Below are 20,175 nucleotides of genomic sequence, written 5' to 3' on the forward strand. Positions count from 1 at the left end.
CTCCATTTTGAACCTGTTAGGATAAATACTTTTTTAGGATAAGAGGAACAGTGGTTCTGAGTTCTGAAGCATGCTTCCTTTCATGCATTTCAGACTTGCTCAGTGCTTTCCAAACCACATTCGAGACCACTGGCCTCTTTCAGCATTTGCAAACCTAAAGACTTTCAGTCAGTCTCTGGTCTGCAGTTTGAGTAGCTGACACTTCGTCTTTTTTCTTGTCAATTTTTTAATTCCTTAAACTTAATGAGTGGCTCAAGATCTGTGAGCATAGAGAAGTGGGTAGCTTAGCAAGTGCATTTTGCATCTGTTCCAGCCCCCTTATTGTTAGGACCAAAGTCTTAAGTGTAAGTTGAAGAAACCTCACCCATAGTGGTTTCAGTTTTCTGGTTATAGTTCAATAGTTATATGGTATGATTATAGGCTCCTTTTCTTAATATGTGCATCTGTTTATGGGGGTTTTAACTTTATTCTTTCTGATTTGCAGGCACATATCTTATTGTAATAACAAAAAAGAAAAAAGTAGGTGAGATTTTCAGTCATGCAATCTGGAAAGCAACAGACTTTGACATCCTCTCCTACAAAAAGACCATGCTGCACTTAACTGATATTCAGGTAGGTGGATTCATGAGGGGATTGTGGGGGGATTATCTTATATTAATGTCCATTACCACAGGACCTAATTTGATGAAACTGTGAAAGTTTCTTTTTAGAAGCTCTTTGAACTACACTTTTTTTCCTGGTTTATTCAGGCTGCTACAATTGATGCAGTAGTTGGATATAGGTGAATATAAAGCTGTGTCATTCAAGATAACAAGCTCACATTGTGCAATTTTGAATATCATCTCCAGAGCTTGTTCTGCATATTGTGCATTTTTTCCCGCTGCTATGGTGGTACACTCTTGTCTATGCTCTTCCTGTTAAGTCTTTCTCACAGCTTTGCTGTTCTGATAGCCCCTATGATAGGTTGCCTTGCTGTCATCTAACTATCTGTCTTGCTTAATTTATGGAATTGTTCCATTACGTAATTACCCAGCAGGGAAGAATTGACTTTTCCTTTTTTTGAGAGGGAGGGAAAGGATGGAGATTGTATAAAATAGAAGTGTTGAGGCTTGATAGAGAGTAGATAAGGTGTCTAACCAATGGAGTTGAAAGGGAATCTGATGCTCTTCCAGGAAAGGAATGAGGTTAATCAAAACTTGAACCAAACACAGATTAGTTAGTGGGGTAATCCTGACAGTAAGTTGTAGCCTTTATTTGCATTGCCATCTCATTTGGCTTTTTGAATGGTTTTCAGGCAAACTAATGTCTTACTTTTTGCTTGGAAGTTTCTAATACTAGTTTAATATCAGTAGCTGTTTACCTCACAGGAGATTGTTCTCTGCTCTCCACTGTTCTTGTCGAATTGGGCTGCAGTGTGCTAGCTGTCAGTTATCAGTGAACTGTTAGCAAAACGGCAATCCCATGTTTTCTTCTATGGTAATCTCTGAATGATCTGGATGTCATGTGCTAGCGCACTAGCAAAGTTCTTCTCATAACTTCAGAAAGTAGCAGGAGCAGGTAAGAATAAGATATTTCAATGGTAATAAATGAGAGCTCTTCTGTCCTTTTTTTCTCATTCAACAGTTGCAGGACAATAAAGTATTTTTATCAATGCTCAATCATGTCTTGAGCGTGGATGGATTTTACTTCTCAACAACATACGACCTAACGCACACTCTCCAACGGTTAGCCAACACGAGCCCAGAGTTCCAGGAAATGAGCCTCCTAGAGAGGGTAAGGATATACTTTTCCTTAGTGCCTGTGTCTCGGGCATTGTCAGTCAGCTCTGCATGGCTTAAGTTTCATTTATGCAGCTGATGTTTAAATGATGTCAAAACAAACTAGCACAAGCTAAAGGAAACTTTATGTAAAGTTTCAGATGATGTTGTGGAAATCCATGGTCCTGTTACGCTTGAGCTGAAACCTTCATTTTTATCTTTTACAGTCAATTAGTATGTGAAGTGGTAGCAGATACTGTTAAAACATTTGTGATCTTCTGTTATACTATAAATGGCTTTACTATTTAAATCATTAATTTAAACTAGTGAAACAGATTTACATGTTGCTTGGATGCAAATCCTTATAACTGAACTAGAAAAAAATAGCACTGTTGCTGAACTCTAACTAAACTGTCCCTGTGAGCTGGTTAATTGGGTTGTACTGGGGCAGTTCTCTGGGAAAAAGAAACAGAGAGAGACAAAAAAGAAGCAATGAGTCAAGTTACAACTTGAGCTTGCTTTGTACCTTGCTTAGAACAAGGGTGGAAACTGATGGTCTGTAATGCTTCAGTACGCAAATCTGTTCAGCACTGTAGCGTTTTATCAGAACTGTTAGGGGTTGTGGCTGAGCCCTAACCCTTTGCCCAAAAGCGGATTAAGTGGCACTTGACTTCATACTCTTTTCCAAGATCATGTGGAACTGAACTGGGGGGTTTATGTCTGTTGGCCTTGGGATGTACTCTGTCCAAACCAGGCCTATTCCTTATGTTTGAAGTGTGAATTTAATACACTGCTTTTGTCTTAATGATACCAGCCAAACACATTTGAGCTTGAAAATCTCTGGTGCTTCCAGAGTTCCAGAATCTTTCATCTGGTAGTATGCTGTATTGCAGCATAAATCAGGTCTAAACTGCCTAGACACTGAAATACGGAAACCTTGGAAGTCAATAGCACCTCTTCTCCCTTTGCCAAAGAGATGGCAGTGGAGTCACAAGAAGTTGCCTCTTAGATACTGAAGTTAAGCTGGGGCAGCAGCTTTTCAAAGGTAAAAAAAATCGATTTAGAAATCAGTCTATACTTGGACTGTTTTGTGTTGTCAAATGCTGTTCTGGCAGCGATCTTCCCAGGGAGAGCGGTTGCTGACATGAAACAATTGGTTTGACTTAAAATTGAGGCATTTCAGAAGGTTCTTTGAAAGGCGGAGCACAGTAAAATAGCATCAGGTTTGAGAAAATTCAGATGTTAGAAGGTTAAAACAATTTTAATGTCATTTTGCGCTTGTTGTTGCAGTATAATGGCTTAACTTAATGGATGATGGCAATTTAGCATGTCTCCAGTTCAATTCCACAAGAGGAGATTGGCCTGTAGTTGGTGTGTGGGTATTTTTGCTTTCTTACTTGTGCGTGTTTCAGTGTTTTTAAAGAGTACTGGTAGAAGGAAACGGCCCCAGTATAGAAGCGCCGAAGCTTTGTATCATGCTCTTTCACTAGTTCAAGGTACTGTAAATAGGATCTGAACAGTTTCTGGCAGATAGTTGTATTTTTTCTTTTGTATTAGACAAAGGAATGTTCCAACACTGAGCTTGAATTAACCCTTATCCTCGGTGATGTATTGTCTGCCTACCTCATCTTAAAGTTGAGATTTATTCCAGAGCCTGGCCTGTGTTCTGCAGCAAATGTCACTTTGTGACTAATCTGGTAGCTTCCTGGAATGTGCTCGGCAACCTGCTCAAGAGGTGAATTAGACATAGGAAATACATAAAGAGGATTATTTATGCTGCATAATGTAAATACTGACGTCTTTTAAACTACAAGTATTTTTTAACTTCCAGTTCTCAGAACTGTTGATTATTGCTTACAGAACTCCATGCATTTTTACCTTCTGCCCCCTTTAAAGTGTTACCTTGCTACTGTAGTTACAATTTCAGAGCACTTTTCAAGGCCTGCTGACTTAGGGCACAGACCATAATGTTGGTGTGATGTTGCAGCTCAGTTGTTAGCAGTTAAGCATGCCTCGAGCGTCAGGCAGCACCCTGAAAGATTGTGCTTCTCTTAACTGTTTTGATTTTATTTATATTGTAGATGAGGATATGAAGGATTCTGATGGAAGAAGGACATTCCATCTCCATGTACATCTGTTCCCCTAAACTTGTGCAATGCATGGATACTATAATGCTGCTATACGCTGGATTATACAGAACTAACAGTCTCTAAAAGTCTGTCGGCTTTTTTTTCTTGCTGCAGGCAGATCCACGGTTTGTGTGGAATGGGCATCTTCTTAGAGAATTTGCTGCTCAACCAGAGGTAAGCACTTTGTAATGATTGTATTAATAGAGGATGAATATACTTTTGCTCTAAATATGCAATAGCTTCCTGTAATTAGGCCTCTTATTTCAGACAGCCAGAATCTAGTGTAACGTGGCTGTTCATCTTCTAGTTAAGCACAGTGACAGTCTTGCATTCAGACTCCCAACTTTGTCAATGTTCTCAGTACTACCTGTATTAAAGCTGGCTCTTGAAAATGTCTGCTGTTGAAGATGCTGTGCTGACACCATACTTGTCTAAACCAAAGGGGAAGTTACATTACACAGCATATGCTTTTCAAGCTTTTCAGAGTTTAACTACTCATTTGTTAATAATCTGTACTTCAGGTACAGGCAAGGTTCAGCTCATAACTTTTTTCCTAAGACTGGCTAGCATCTTTCTCTGGGTGCAGTTTAAATTCCATTTGCTTAGTGAATAGGTCATAAAGCTGGTATTAAAAATAAAGCTGGCAGTTTAGAATCTTTAATTTTATGTCAAATGAAGACTAAGAGGAGTGTAACCTTTGAATTCACTTAGACCAGCAAATACAAGGGCATGACTATAAGCCACAACTGTAGTACCTCAATGGCCAGCCTGATTTAAGCTGCTCCCTGCTACACGTGGTGGTTAATTAAGGCCACAAGAATAATCAAGGGCTGGAGCACCTCCCATATGAAGGCAAGCTGAGAACACTGGGGCTGTTCAGCCTGGAGAAGAGAAGCTGTGTGGAGACCTCAGAGCAGCTTCCAGTGTCTGAAGGGGGCTACGTGGATGCTGGAGAGGGACTCTGCATCAGGGACTGTAGCGATAGGACAAGGGGTGATGGGGTCAAACTGTAACAGGGGAAGTTCAGGTTAGATCTAAGGCAGAAGTTCTTTACTGTGAGGGTGCTGAGGCGCTGGCACAGGGTGCCCAGAGAAGCTGTGGCTACCCCATCTCTGGCAGTGTTCAAGGCCAGGTTGTACGGGGCTTGGGTGACATGGTCTAGTGTGAAGTGTCCCTTTGCATGGCAGGTGATTGGAACTGGATGATCATAAGGTCTTTTCCAGTCCAAACCATTCTGTGAAAACACATATCCTTCAGATGTGTGCTGAACTTCTCAAATTGTCTGCACTACAGCAACCTTTTCTATCAGTACTTCACATTTATCAAACTGAATGACGCACTGCTTCTATTTCTGTCTCAGTAACCTGTGCAAACATGCTCTTACGTTAGACAGCACTGTTCCAAAAGGCTGGATTGTGCAGTGCTTCTGGAATGTGAAGATGGGAATTACCAAAGGGCTGTTGTGCATATTTTGGAGGCATGTGACTGGGTTATACTGTTTGAATAGTGCTGTGCAGACAAAGCTTGGGAAATGAGAGAAAAGCTGTGATGGGAACAGCAAAGAAAGCCAAGTATGGCTGGTTTGTGAAAACAGATGCAGAAGGCAAAACACACAAGTAGAGAAGGGAGATAACTGATAACTGAGGGGAACCATGAACTGCTACTGACTACAGGTGGCTTGCTCTAGCAGCAGTTTCAGGTAATGAGTTGTGGCATTTCTGACTTCCAGTATTAGAAAATCTGAATTTTAAATTTTCTTGAAAGACCAAGTTATTCAGGAGTGGTAGGATGGGAAGAACACTGGAACAAGCATTTCAAGTATTAATCACATAGATATATTCATGTGTTGTTGACTGTCTCTACTTACATCCTACTGTGGAGGTACAGCAAATATCATATCATAAGGTATTCAGTTTGTCCTGCTTTATATCTGTCGTATTTGTAGAACAGTGGATGCCACGTGGAGGAGGACAAAAGCAGCTTGAGGTTTTTTGTCACGGTTGCTTAATTAGGATTAGGCTTTCACTTTTTCCCTGCTGCTAATAAGGATTACTTATACTGCTGTCTTCCTCGAATGTGTCTTTCTTGGAAAGAATTACCGCACCCAAACCAAAAATTAAAGGCTATAAATTACATCAAACTATCACGAAACTCCTAGCCAAAGTCACTTAACTCTTTTTGGCTGCTAGTGGTTAGTATTTTTAACATGTATTATGTGTGTTTCAGATCCATAGGTTTGCTACGCCGGTGATGCATGGATGTATCCTTTTGTGTTGTAAGGTTGACTATGGGAATCTTAACAGCAAAGTAGTTGCTATTGAGGCTGCTCAGCTGGCTCTGTTAGCAACTATAACACAGACCACAATGTCAGAATGAGGTTGTAGTTTGTTCAGATGTGAGCATTAGATATTGCTTGATAGCCCACTCATGTTAGTATACTTGAATATTCTGCCTTTAAGGCTTAGTGTACTTAATTTTACAGGTATGAGTTCCATAACTATCTTTCAATGAGATTGAAAGTTAAGATGAACATGGCAAATGCTCTTACATTAGCCTTAGTACTTACTATCTTGCTATAAGGATACATTCATTTAGCATTTACTTTGGATATAAAATAAGGGAGAACAGTTTTGACTTGAAGGAGTGATTATGGATGTTCCTGTTGATGAATAAAAGGGTAAGTTCTGCTGAAGGCTCCTGGAATGCTTTTCCTAACCAGCTGCTTTTCCTGCACTAACACTTAGGGTAACAACCATTTTAGCAAAGCAGTCATAAGTCTGTTTCTGAGAAGGGGTGTATGCTGTGAGTAAGCCTAATGCTTTCTGGAAGCAGTGTTCCTCGTGCAGCATGTGATCAACAATAAGTCGCAGATGCTTCTGCACTGGCAGCATGAAAAGGACTGGCAAGGCTGGGTAGAGCAGCTCATGCCATGATCTCCATAGTTCCTTCACTGCAAAGGTCTCTCAGGTGTGTGCAGAGAACAGCTTCCAGATGGGATCAGTTGTTCTGGTAGGACTGTTAGCAGCTGGCAGATCTCCAGTCCCTTCTCCTGTGACTTCATTTAATGGAAAATGTCATGAGAGTAGGTGGAATGGCAAGGAAAGATAGCAAAAGGGAACTGTCAGAGCAGCCCAGTCCTTATCCTGCAGGTCCTGGGTGGAAGAGTCTGGGTGGATTGCAATTAACACCTTTCTCTGTCCTATTTTCACTGTACAAGTAATTAGCATAAGTCATGTATGTATTGCTGTAATTCTAATACTAACCAAACACCTTTAGAGAACCCGTGAATTCAGAGAAACAATTTTTAGTGATGAAAATGCTGGGAAGCGCCCTAAGCAGAACTGGTACAGTGCCACTTCCAGTTACTTCAGTAAAATCAAAACTTCTTCCCCCCACCATCCCCAAACTCAAATATATCTTGTTCATCTGGGGTCTTGCAGTGATGAGAAATAATGGACTGACTTGGGTTAATCAAGACTTTGATCATCTAAAGCCTAAACTGCATTTAATATTTCCCTTGCTGCTCAAAAACCCCCCAACCTTTCTAAAGAACAATAAATCATGCCTTTCTCCTTTTATCTGTGCGGGAGTAGCCAACAGCAAGATGCTATTTGAGACAGAGACTGCAGGTGGAAAATGGGCTGATTACGGAGGTAACCTTTCTTGCAGGGAACTGTTGGCTGTATGTGTGTTGAATTAAAGGGATAGGACCTGGCAGTAATTTTCCAGGGCAGCAGAGAAATAGTTCTCTTTCATACTCCAATTTATGACTTATGAGAAGATGCTGGATTATGTAGGACCGATTTGTATTATTTTTTGGAGTTCTTTGCAAACAGTATTAGCACAAATACATACATAAATCAAGATGTTGCATGTATGCAGTCAGTGTGCTTTCAATATGTTAGGTGCTTGTATGTAACATGGCTGCTTTACGTCCCATTTGAATCATAAATGTAGAATCTAGATTTCATGGTAAAATGGGCTATTTGTAAGCAAGATGCATGTTCTTTTTATTTACCAACCTCAAGACAAAGTACCTGAATTCCTCAAATAATAGAAGTCTGCAATATGCTAATACTGTTCAAAACCAGGTTGGACAGGGCTTTGGGTTGTACGTGGTCTAGTGTGAGGTGTCCCTGCCCATGGCAGGGGGTTGGAACTGAATGATCTTAAGGTCCCTTCCAGCCCAAACCTTTCTATATATTCTATGAATACAGCTTGCAAAAATTGGTCATTTTGATTGTATGTTTGCTTCAAAGTTGTGGGTTTCAGTTTTTAGGGGCAAAGGATGAAAGCTTGTGGGAAATCATTCATGATAAATGGTGATCTCTCATAAGACTTGATTGTTTACTCTAGTCCAAATAAAGGCAATTATAAGCAGCACAGAATAAGGCTCTCAAACTGAAGCTAGCTGTCAGTGGTCCCTGTTTGTTCGATTAGGCTGAGATTATGGAGTATCTGCCACTTTAGATATCTAGCCTAAGCAGGAAACCATTCTTGTGTAAGGAGCTCCTGCTGCAGATGTGTTCATTCTTTTCCTTGGCATGGATTTGAAAGCCAGTCTTCATTACTGCTCGTTCTGGCAGCTGTAAATGTGCTGCCTGTTGCACATACAGGTGCAAAGTGTAATAGCCCAAGCCATTCACTGTTCTAAAAGCCTTTCTGAAGTGGTATTGTTTTGTTAAAAACAATAGGAGCAAGAAACTGTTCAGATAGCTTAATAAAATTGTGGCTGAGGTGGATGTAGCACTGAACAGAACTTCAGCAGTCAGTCCAGTCAATGATGTACATAGGACATAACACTACATTCTTCTTCTTTAGAAGCCCATTTTCTCAATTATAGCAGCTTTAATGTGTTCATCAGTGACACCACCTGTGGCCTGTCTTTTTGTGATGTGCATACTGATCCCAGTGCTCTCCAGTTTAATGTTCAGCTGGTGTTGAACATTAGTGGTGTGGGAAATGTTTACGGATTTTTTTGAATGTAATCGCTTGATTCCTTGATGTTTCCTACCTCTGGATATATAAAAATACCCTAATGAACGGTTGGGGTTTTCCTTAATGTTCTTCACTAGTTATCACTATGCACTCTTGTTCTATTAATGGCAAGTGTTTTGACTGGCTGCTGATTTCCAGAAGAAGCTGTTTCAGGGCTGGTGTGCGCTACTATGTAAGAGGTAAAATAGCAAATGGATTTCTTTTTAAAATCAAGCAAATTCCAGCTATATGTGACTCGCCTTTTAAGAGTAATTGCTGTGTAAAGGCTTGCACAAAAAATGTTTATAATAGTTTGTCTCAAGACAAAGAAAATACTAGGAACCTGTATGATATGAAATGTGTTCTGGTATTGTATTAAAACTGATTCTAGACGTAACTGCAGAAGCCTTATAGGGCTTTTTGACCCTTTGCTGGGGAGGAGTTAAATGCAAGTGTGTAACAGCCATCTTGGCCTAGCAGTAAATTCAGTGACAGCATCATTGATGCTGGCAGCAGAGTCCTGAGTAGTGGTGTGTTCTCTAATTGTTTCAAGATAAAAGGTGAACAAGGAAATAGATTTCAATTACTTTCTCTATTCTTAGTCCCAACATACATGCTTTTGGAGAAATTGGTTGGTTTCTGCAGTGCCATTGCTATTGAACTATAAATATTTCTGTGTCAAAGCACTTGCATCTTATTTTGTATTAAGCTGCTCAGTTTCTATGGCTAGAAATATCAAAATGTGTTAAGCACATCTGTGCTTCTTCAAGTTAAATTGCGTACAGATGATGTTGAATTCTTGCCAGAGGTGCTTAATTTACCATCTTCAGGCAGCTCTGTGGTATTTTCATGCTTTCTGTGAGTGCTTAAGGAAGGGTTGGAAGGAAGCCTTTTGCTGATACACTGTCACTGTTCTGCAGCCAGGCTTGCTTAATAAGGTCTTTTCCCCACATAGGTATTGATTCAGAAGGGCATGCTGCTAACTTCGTTGAAACAGAACAAATTGTGCATTACAAGGGCAGCAAGGCATCGTTTGTTCAGGTAAGGAACTGCTCACTGGCTTAAGATACCGAGATTGGAAATATAAATTGTATACAAGATGTGCATGCACACAACCTAACCCAGTCTCCTTCGTCTTGAAATGGAAAGTGAATTTGTAAGTGTTTTGTTGTTTTAAACTCTTTTCCATTCTTTTGCAGACCCGTGGATCAATTCCTTTTTTCTGGTCTCAAAGACCAAACCTCAAGTATAAGCCAAAGCCACAGATCAGCAAGTCAGTAAATCATGTATGTGAGTGTTTGTTGTGTCTTGGGGTTTAAACATATTTCTGGGCTTGTGTTTGTGTGATAAAGTAACAAACTGTAATCAGAGGAATAAAAATCAGCAGTCCTGGATTGAGCTTTGCTTTTAAAAAGAAGTAGCAAGAAGCCTTGTACTCAGGGTGAGTTCAGAGACTGAAAAAAGCCCAAACATCAATGGGGATAGTTTCTCTTTGGTTCTTGTTTGCAGGAGTTCTAGCAGCTGCACAACACTTGTTATCTGTGGCATGTTTATGCAGGCGAGCTGAATGGACTGGGGGGATGAAAGTAGAAATGTATTAGCACAATAGAGAACATCAAACGCTTCTTAGCTACTACCTATGTGGTATCATCAAAAAGATGATAATAGAGATCTCTTGTAAATCACAGCTCTTAAATGTGTTGACAGATGTGTGCTACTTTTCCTTTCTCTTCTAGATGGATGGCTTCCAAAGACATTTTGACTCGCAAATAATTAGCTATGGAAAGCAAATGATTGTCAACTTGGTATGCTTTCACTTGTTCTTCCTGAAAAAGCTGATGTTCTTCTAAGCAGGCTTTTGAATAATACTTTTTTTTATTCATATTTATTTTTATTTTCTTTTTTTTTCTTCTTCCTCCCAGGTTAACCAAAAAGGTTCAGAAAAGCCTCTTGAGCAAACATTTGCCAAAATGGTAGCCAACATGGCAAACGGAATGGTCAGGTACGTGTGAAATGAAAGGATACATTCTGTGTTAGAAGCTGAGGATTGCTCCAAGTGATCAGTTCTTCGGAGGCCTTTGCCAACTGACTGATGTGTTTTAGTTTTCATAAAGTAGCTTGCAGATAGGCAATACCCCTACCTCAGAGCTCACATTCTAAGCAGAATGTGAAAAGGGAGTCAAAACAAAGGGAGCTCAGAGGCAACGGTAATGCCAGTATTGGAGTAATAGTGCGCTATGAGAACTGTGGAGATCTGCATTTTAGGATAATGACATCACGCCCTGCAGACTAGCTTCTGGCAAAAGGGCTTGGTTACATTGCTACTTGGTAAGGGAGTGCTGAGTGTGAACAAACCAGTATTGAGGTAAAAGAGAGAACAGTAAGGGGAGCATGTAATTTAAATGTCAACCTCAGTGTGACAATGGGACAAGAGAGTGGAGAATGCACTTTAATCATAAGAGAAATTCCTTATCTTTGCAGGAATCTTGGGTGCAGTACAGTTTTACAACCTGCCTGTGCTTGCTTTCACTAGCTTCTGGAGGGAGGGCTAGTAGCCAGCTCCCACAAATACTTACTTCTTCCTTTTCCTTGAAATGGCTGTATAGGGTTATTGTCACTCATGTAAATCAAAGGACAAAATTCTCTACTTGTGGGCAAAAAGGCATCCTGTTTTAAGAAGGTTTCACTTCTATCTAAGTGTTACTAAGGAATCATAGATTATAATCAAGATGCCCTGATAAATCCTGACGTACTTGGAATTTTTCCCAAGCTTTTTTCTGCTCCTATGATGCCCTGCTGCTGCCTTCACCAGGGTAGTTAATGTCTGTCACGCTTCTGTATGCTGCTTTTACTACCCTCAGGGGTGTGTTTGTGTGTTACTGGAATGTGAGTGTGGATTTTCCTGTTGGTTTTATTAAAAAAGGACTACTTCTAAGGTGAGCTCTTTTCTCACTCTCACACCTAGGCTGGTATTGATACCAACAAGCTGTACAAAGCTTGTGGAATTCAGTGCACCTTTGCTGTAAAGTCACCTGGTGGAAAGCAAGATGTAAAATTCTGACATGGTGTGTTTTAGTGATGTTCTGTATGGGTTAAAAACTAGTGTTTTGCCAGCACATTTTCCTTAATGCTGCCAAAATCCTTTTTCTTTGTTAATCAGTTTTGATGGCATTTACCTGCCAAACTAACACTTGTCTTCAGCATACATATGCCATCTTTAGTCTTGAAAACTCAGTGAATAGTAACTTTTGGATTATAAAAACTTAAGGGGAGGAATGTAATGGCCTTTAATTCACAGCATATATACATATATATATGTGTGTGTGTGTATGTGTCTGTATGTGAAAGTTGAATCAAGCACCAGTCATCTAGATCACGTCTCACCAGAAATGAGTTGGCTGTTAAAATCTTGCTCCAAGTCAGTAGCAATTCAATTCTCTTATGACAGAGTAGGCTAGGTGTTCAAACAGAACCTGTCCCAGGTTTCTGGGGAGCTGTCAAGGGAATTATGCTGCATGCCAGCAAAGAATGTTGCATTTCAACATCTGAGTCTCTTTCAAAAGTGAGCTGAAGTTCCCAATGCCGTTGCTTGGAAGAGAGTAGGGCAAAAACATCAGAGATGAAATCAGATTCATATCCTTTCTGTAATTACTGGAGGGAGAATACTAGCCAGAAGGTGAGGAACTTGGAACTCAATGTGTGCTTCCCCAGACTAGTGGTGTCCTGTAAAGAAATGTAAATGCTGTCTCTGTGTACACTATGGATGCAGCCTCAGGATGATTACAGGGTGCTGACAAAATCCACAGATACTTGCTGGAAGCTATCTCTAAAGAAAACCAAATCCTCTGTCACTATCTGTTTTGTTGATCAGCCTTTTCCTCGGGGGGGGGGGGGGGGGGGAGGGGGAGGTAGTCTGTGACCTTCACTGCAGTACATACCTAATCTGAAAAGATGCTGCTCTCTCTGAACAGATATGTAGCATTTGACTTCCATAAAGAGTGCAGCCGGATGAGATGGGATCGACTTCAAATTTTGATGGATCAACTAGCAGAGCAGCAGGATGAGTTTAGGTAAGGCTCTGCAGTTTATTTCTATACTGTTAAAATGAGACCACTTTCTTATAGTTGCTCTTGAGTCAGAGCACAACAACCCAGACATGTAATCTTCTGTAAAGAAGGTGCTTTCATATGCATTAGTGTTTCCATATGGAAGCACTCTTGCTGATACCATGCAAGGTTAGAGACCTGGTGGTGGGTAAGATGTAAAGCCCTTTGTATGTCCCAATAAAATGGTTCTGGGAGTTGTAGCAGCCCTGCATTGTGACTCAAGGGCTGCCTTTGTGCCTTAGGGTAAAAGGTTAGACAAAGAAGTGTGCATGCATGCAATAAGCTATTAAACAAAAGTAGTCTCTTTAAGTGGTATTTTTTTCATCCAATAGTAATTCGGTGTGTTGTCAACAGCAAACTGTACTGCTACTGAGTGTCCAGCACTTAGTACCAACTGTGCCACCGAGTGTCCAACACTTAGTACTCCCTCCACCAGCACCTGCTCTCTCTTTGACAGTGTTTCCTCTAACACATGTGGTTGTGGCTCCAAACCTTGACACTGGTACTGACTGTTAGCCCTTGCTAACTTAAGTAACCCACAAGGAAACAAATTCTCATTTTGTTGAGTCATAAAACTAAACTCATTGTCTAAATCAGCTTAAGTTTTGTAGTCCCACAAGTGTGTTTTAGACTGTTCTTGGTCTTTGCTACTTATAGACATGTAGATTGCTAGCGAAACTGTTCCCTTTGTTCTGCTTTTCTGATTGCTTCCTTCCTGTTTCTAAAGTCTGGTGCCTAAAGCACAAGGTAGATCAGCTAAAACATTATAAAACTGGCAGTGGTTTATGCTATCAAAAAACCCCAAGTGACCTGTAGGCTAGAGTATGAATGAAATCTCTTGCCTGGAATGAAGGTTATGGGAACAGTATAAATAAATCAGATGGCAGTGAATATTCTCTCCCCACCACCCTGAAAAATACATGAAGAGCTGACAAATAAATTGGCTTTGAGCACTTTGAATAAGGAGAAATAAGCATGTAGGTTTCCCATGCAGCAAGGATCCTTTATTCTTAGACTGAATACTGAATCCCATAAAGCTATGTGTCTCTAAGACAAGATACAAAAGTGAAGGTTCTTCCTCAGGATTAGGCTGGCTCTACCGTACCTTGCTCTGTTTCATCTAGGGTGATGGTTGCTTACATAGGAACAGAAAAGTCTTCTTGAGTTCTGATATTCTTAGGAAACAGTTATGCAACCCTGAGAGAGGTGAGCAGTTCAATGGAGGTAAACTCTCTTTTTCTCCAGGTTAAATCCAGTTGGGAAAGACCTGTCAGAGAGGTGGCTTGCTGGGTTTGAGGTGGTGGTGGGGTGTGAAGTGTTTTTAGAGCAACTATAGAAAATGCAGCACTTAACACTTCTGGTGAATAAAATAGTTTTACTCTTCAACTATACTGATTATCCTAATATCAGTTCTAGGCAAAGTTTGGTGGGAGAAGGGGAAAATGAGGATTTCACAGGTGTTGGTTTCCTTTAATAATACAACAATGTAAAACATGGTTTAACAAAACTGATTCTTCAGGAAACACAAAAATGGGTCTTCTTAACACAAAGTTGATCAAAGTAAATGTACAGGCTTCTAAGGCTCTTGATTGTTTTACTTTTACATGGCTCTAAGACTTTAGAATCTTAAAATACTGCACAGTAACAGTGGATCATATCCTAGTCCACATTCAGAGTCCATAACTACATAATGGAGTAACTTAATCTACAGAATATGATCTGTAAGTCTTTAGGCAACTGGAAGTTTCATGCTGTTGCAGAAGTGCAAGTATAGTTCTGTCCCGTTCACACATCCAGCTGATAACTTGATCGGCATATTTGTTTTACCAGCTTAGTATTCAATTGAAAGACACCTAGTTTAGTTAATTAAAAAGAGAAGAGTGACAGTAGCAGGTTTTCAAACTTAAGCCTGAAAGATCTGAATGCCTTCCCAGAAGAAGTGTGCCTGAGAGTTTATATGGCTCTTCTATGCAGTGGTGACTGGATTGAACCAGGTGACCCTGTATATACAAATCTGGTTACTTCTGTTGTTACACTCTGTTAATGATCTTGCTATCCATGGAGCTAGGACCCTGCCATAACTGAAAAAGTAAAATATAAGGCTCTGATTCTGTACCTCAGTCTGCTTTTCCCAATGACATAACCTAGTATTGCTGATGGGCTTTCTAAATTAGAAGAGTGCAATTAGAAGGGCAAGAGTGCCCAGAGATTACAAGATGTTCATATATCAGTGCTGCTCTCCAGTGTTGGAGGGGAAGAATTCAAGGTGACCTCAAAGTTCTAAGCCACATCTAAGAACTCTTTGTGTGCTCAAGACAACTGTGTTTTGATTGCTAGAATATTCACTTCTGAAAAGATGTGGTTTATGTGGACTGTTATCTATAAATACTTAAGTGGATTGTGTGTGTTAGTTATTTTCTAGTTGATTCCGATGGTAAAATTGTGACTCAGCAGGAAGGAATATTCCGCAGTAACTGCATGGACTGCCTTGATCGGACTAATGTGATTCAGAGCTTGTTGGCACGCCGATCTCTTCAAGCCCAGCTTCAGGTAAATGTTCTGTTCTTGTTTAACACTCAGGAAGAGGAGAGAGGCTTTCTATTTGGAACTGAAATACAATTTTAACGCTGCAATAAGAGCTTGCATATTTGAGTCACTCTGCTACTTGGAACACATTAGCCAGGCTCTGCATTGATAAATCCAGCTTTTTCTAATAGCATATCCTGATTTTTCTAGTGAACTCCTAGTAAGCGTCAATCTGCTCTTTGTTTTAGAGGCTTGGTATTCTGCATGTTGGACAGAGAATTGAAGAGCAGGCAGACTTTGAGAAAATCTACAAAAATGGTAGGCTGTTCATAGAGTTCAAACAATTGTGGGTTTTTTTCCCAACTGGAGTACATAACTTCCTTAATCTTTCTTAATGTTTTCCTATTCACAGCATGGGCTGACAATGCTAATGCTTGTGCCAAACAATATGCTGGAACTGGTGCCTTAAAGACAGACTACACAAGGCAAGTCAGCCTTTCTTGTAAAGGCCTTCTGGGTCGGTTTTGGCATGTTTGGGATTTTCTTTAAGTCTTCATATCCGAGAAGGGGCTTAGGCTATTAACAAGTTTTGCAGTGGCTCAGCTGATAAAATATCAGACTAAAGTCTACAGAACACTGTTCTTCACTGTGTTTATATGAAAGGAAAAAAGACTATCTGGAAAGAAACCCAAGCAAATGTGCTTCTTCAAGGCACACTTACATTGTTGGATGGAGAGAAGTGTAACTTTCAAACGTAGTTACACGTATTGTGCGGTAATAATGCAGAGGCAACACTAGATGAATACCTCCATGTAGATACACTTACTAAACAAACCCATGAAAGAACTGTAAATCTGAAATTATCTTTCTGAATTTATAAACCTAGTTGAAATGTTTTTTCAAAACTGCTTTTTGCAGAACTGGGAAGAGAACTCAGTGGGGCTTAATAATGGATGGATGGAACTCATTAATACGTTACTACAAGAACAACTTCTCTGATGGATTTAGACAGGTAAGTTAGGCTTTTAACTGCGGGGAAGTGCAACAACATTGTTCTGCATTTTAGCTCTTGCTCTCCCTTTCTCTTCCAGGATGCAATTGATCTTTTTCTTGGGAATTATTCTGTGGATGAAGTAGAACCTGCTAGTCCTCTGCATGTCCAGAAAGACTGGAAGTTCTTAGCTGTGAGTATGCAGACTATTTGTGACTGGAGAAACACATACAACCTTTTAGTCACTTGCTTCCTGTGACTAAGTAGAACTTGTCTACTGAGTGATGGAGTGTCCTTATGATTTGGTCATGTTTCTATGATACCTGCTTATAGGACTAAACCCAGCCTGTTCCCTTGACAGAAAATGGAGTGTGTTGAGGTATTGTAAAAAAGCCTGCTGCTTGCTCTTCTTTAAAAATGTTTCATCAAGTGGAAAGGGAGAAACTCTGTCACCACCAGTGACTCTGTCCTTCTGCAGAAGCAGCTTGTGAAGATCTCTTCTCATTCTTTCACACATAGACTGTAACACAAAACCCCCACTTTCTTTATTTTTCCTCACCCTTCTATTTTGTGAAATGGGATTTGGGACATTCCGGGTTCAGCTAGTTGGTGGTGGACTCTTTCCTTAAAAACACAAATCTCAACCTCTCTTTCAATAGACAGAAGGTGTATTTTAAGAATTAACCTAGTTAATTCAACACACTCCTCCAAAATCTTTTGTACCCGACAACAGGTGAATTGGGAATTAAAGCAACTTCATTGCAATGCAAGTAAATAGCTTTGTAGTACAGCCCATCTTAAAGGAAATCAAGGCATGTATGTGCTGCTATATCAAATGATTATTCTTTTTCTCTTTCCCCAGTTGCCTATTATTATGGTGGTTGCTTTCTCCATGTGCATTATTTGTTTGCTCATGGCTGGTAAGTCACTATTTTTAATTGCACAGAATTAGCTTGCTTGTATGCAGGCTTCCTGTAAAAGATTACTGGAAACTATTAAGTATAAAATTGCTTCTCCATCATACTAAAAGGTGTTTGAGTGTGGCTGTGAAGATTTGAAGAGCTAGCACTGTATCGTAAATGTGGAAAAGCCTGGGCTACTATAGAAAACAGTGTTAAAACTTTTGTAGAAGTCATTTAAGGGGCAGTTACTTACCCCCAGATATAGCTGCACCTGAGTAGATACCTATTATTATTATAGCTGGATGAATCCCCAGAATAATACCTGATGTAGGGCAGAAAGTTCAGAGAAGTCAGATACAGGCATAAGCCTGTTCTGATGCATGTGCCTGTAATCTGAATATGTGTTGGGAGTTGTGAAGATTTGTGTTCTTTTGCCTTGAATTTTTTATCTTCAGTGCCCACAGAGTTCTTGGCCTCCGACTTCAGTAGCTGTCTGTTCAAAGTTTTCTAAGAACCTTGTGGCAAACACAGTTTTTCTAGTTAAGGAAATAGAGGAAGAAAAGACCCCAGTGCCCATGAAGGACTTCTGACTGCAGATCTCTGGGGGGGGGCTTGAAATATTTTGCTTTTGTGCTAAAAAGCTTCTCTCTGGTAACTGGAGATAATGAACCTAAAATGTATATCTGATTCTTAACAGGTGATACATGGACTGAGACAATGGCCTATGTGTTTTTCTGGGGAAGTGCAAGCTCTGGAACTTTTGCCATCATCCTTTACAATGGCAAGGATTTTGTAGATGCACCCAAGCTGGTCCAGAAAGAGAAGATGGACTGAATTTGTGTGTGTGGAAAGCGGCTTGGTAGTGAGGATTCCTCGAGCCACACTTGGAGTCTCTACTGACCTGCTTTCCACACCGAATAGTGATCTTTTTAGCGTTGGCGATGTTGGGGTGGAGGGGCGGAGAAAATAGTGTCCTATGGTGGTGGTGGCAGCTTTCAACTGAGGCTTGACTCAACAGTCTTTAGTTGCAATGGTCTTTGGAATATTGCATTAGTGGAGTGGGCTCCACTCTTACTGAGATGCAAATCAGCATCTTGGTGTCTAGAATGGTTTAAGGCATAAGTGGACTGCTTCAGCTCGTAGGCTGCCTGGGCTGTTTCAGCTGAGTATTTGGTCTCTGGCTTGACAGGTGAGAGCTCTTACGCTGTTTGTGTATCAGAATACCCAGATGTTGAAGCATTAATAGTGGAGCGTCTAGTCTCTGAACAAATACAGCTTCACACCAATAAAATGTCTTGTTCCAAGACATACAGCTGGATTATATTTGTTGTGATAAGAGTCCACGTTAAGGAGTCCTTCGTGCGTATTCATGTGTGGATTCTTTTCACTAAGTAGAAAAGATATTTTGAATCCTAATGCTCTTCTAAAATGAGCTTTTGTCCTGTCTTGTTGATCTAGGACTGATGCAATATTCTACTCATCATTGTAGGGTGAAAGGGCAGTGTAATTGGATGTTCCTGAAGTTGCAGATACCTTGCACTGTTTCAATATTACAGTCTCCAGATGATATATAGTTAGCAAGTTGAAATATAGAATTTTTCTTTCTAAAGATGTAAATGAAATCAAAGAATGTAAAAATCCTTTGCAGTTTCTTGAACCTTCCTTATGCTAAAGGTCCAAAGTATTCCATTACTTTAAGAATGGGTCACAACGTGAAAGGTGAACTTCATATTGTTTTGCTTGTCAGCTGCTTCTGTTCTTGGTTATGTTGAAATTTATGAAAGAAGGAAGAACAACTGGAGGAGAACGTGTTTAGTCTAAACTCTGTGTTTGCACTTGGGAGCAGCAGCTTGCTTCTCATGCATGATATTGTAACATACTCTTCAAAAGACAAAAAGCTACAGAATCATTTGTGCTGGTTAATAATAAATGTGTGTCTTTAAACTTAGTGCTTCCAAGCTGTAAAAAAAAAACATAAGTAAACCTAATTGAGGACCAATTTTAATCTATTTTGTCACTTATTTTATATGGTTCGTTCAAAACCAGCCATGGAACTTGCTTAAGGCGCTGTGCTTTGTTCCTGTAAGTACAGCTGTATATTCAGATTGTGAGTGTACCATTTAAAATGGGGGCAAGGGAGGAACATGTAGAATGCTGGGACGAGCACAGTTGAGGCTAGAACACAAAACACTGGACTCTGGGTGTTTCCTTGAGTTACAACTGAAAATATGTACAGATTTTTGCAACTGTTAACTGTTCATTTTAACCTTGAATGTTTCCGGAGGCCTCTCCGGGGTCTGTGTAAACATAACCTGTTCATAAGCACTAGTACTTGCAACGTGTCTGTTTGCTTCTAGATGCTGTAACAGAAATACCAGTTGGCAGTTAACTGGAAAACCCTCTAACTTTAAGTTTTCAAAGGTGAGCTCCATTACGGGCTGGAAGTCCCAGAACACCACAGACTCTGCATTTGAAAGGCACGGTTTTGACGGCTCTCTGGCATTTGAAACTCGGTGCGGTTGTCTTGCAGTCTAGAAAGAAATCCCTGCAGCTTTGGTGAAGAATTTGTTGCAGCAAAGACCAGACTTGAATCTCTAATATAAAAGGTTTGTCAGATGTGGAATAGCGCAGGTTTCGGAAGTTGGAAAGCACTTGCGTTTCAGTGCTTTGCAACGAGTCTGCATTTCTAAAATCACAAACGGTGTTCTCATAAATGACAATAAAATGTTCAACTTTTCTAGATAGCTGGTCCGTGGTGTGTGTTGTGCTTTGCAGTGGCTGTTCTCA

The 20,175-nt window shown here is 40.2% G+C and overlaps 1 protein-coding gene across 2 annotated transcripts in view; it reads left to right on the forward strand.

Moving 5' to 3' along the window:
• The window catches only part of SACM1L (SAC1 like phosphatidylinositide phosphatase), a 30,398-nt gene extending 10,266 nt beyond the window's left edge, over positions 1-20,132 (forward strand). The window contains exons 4-20 of one of the 2 annotated variants that reach the window (XM_065665599.1): positions 485-612; positions 1,624-1,773; positions 4,001-4,060; positions 6,113-6,146; positions 8,962-9,063; positions 9,819-9,904; positions 10,063-10,149; positions 10,600-10,668; positions 10,786-10,865; positions 12,835-12,933; positions 15,381-15,519; positions 15,744-15,813; positions 15,908-15,980; positions 16,414-16,507; positions 16,587-16,679; positions 17,349-17,406; positions 18,086-20,132. In XM_065665599.1, coding sequence (XP_065521671.1) covers positions 485-612; positions 1,624-1,773; positions 4,001-4,060; positions 6,113-6,146; positions 8,962-9,063; positions 9,819-9,904; positions 10,063-10,149; positions 10,600-10,668; positions 10,786-10,865; positions 12,835-12,933; positions 15,381-15,519; positions 15,744-15,813; positions 15,908-15,980; positions 16,414-16,507; positions 16,587-16,679; positions 17,349-17,406; positions 18,086-18,222 — 1,559 coding nt within the window. In that variant the 3' untranslated portion in view covers positions 18,223-20,132. Of the gene's footprint in view, positions 1-484; positions 613-1,623; positions 1,774-4,000; positions 4,061-6,112; positions 6,147-8,961; positions 9,064-9,818; positions 9,905-10,062; positions 10,150-10,599; positions 10,669-10,785; positions 10,866-12,834; positions 12,934-15,380; positions 15,520-15,743; positions 15,814-15,907; positions 15,981-16,413; positions 16,508-16,586; positions 16,680-16,819; positions 16,866-17,348; positions 17,407-18,085 lie in introns of those variants that run through there. The other variant, XM_065665600.1, reaches the window with a different exon arrangement.
• The last annotated feature ends 43 nt before the right edge of the window (positions 20,133-20,175 follow it).

This window comes from Lathamus discolor, chromosome 2 (genome assembly GCF_037157495.1).
Source record: "Lathamus discolor isolate bLatDis1 chromosome 2, bLatDis1.hap1, whole genome shotgun sequence".
Lineage (NCBI taxonomy): Eukaryota > Metazoa > Chordata > Aves > Psittaciformes > Psittacidae > Lathamus > Lathamus discolor.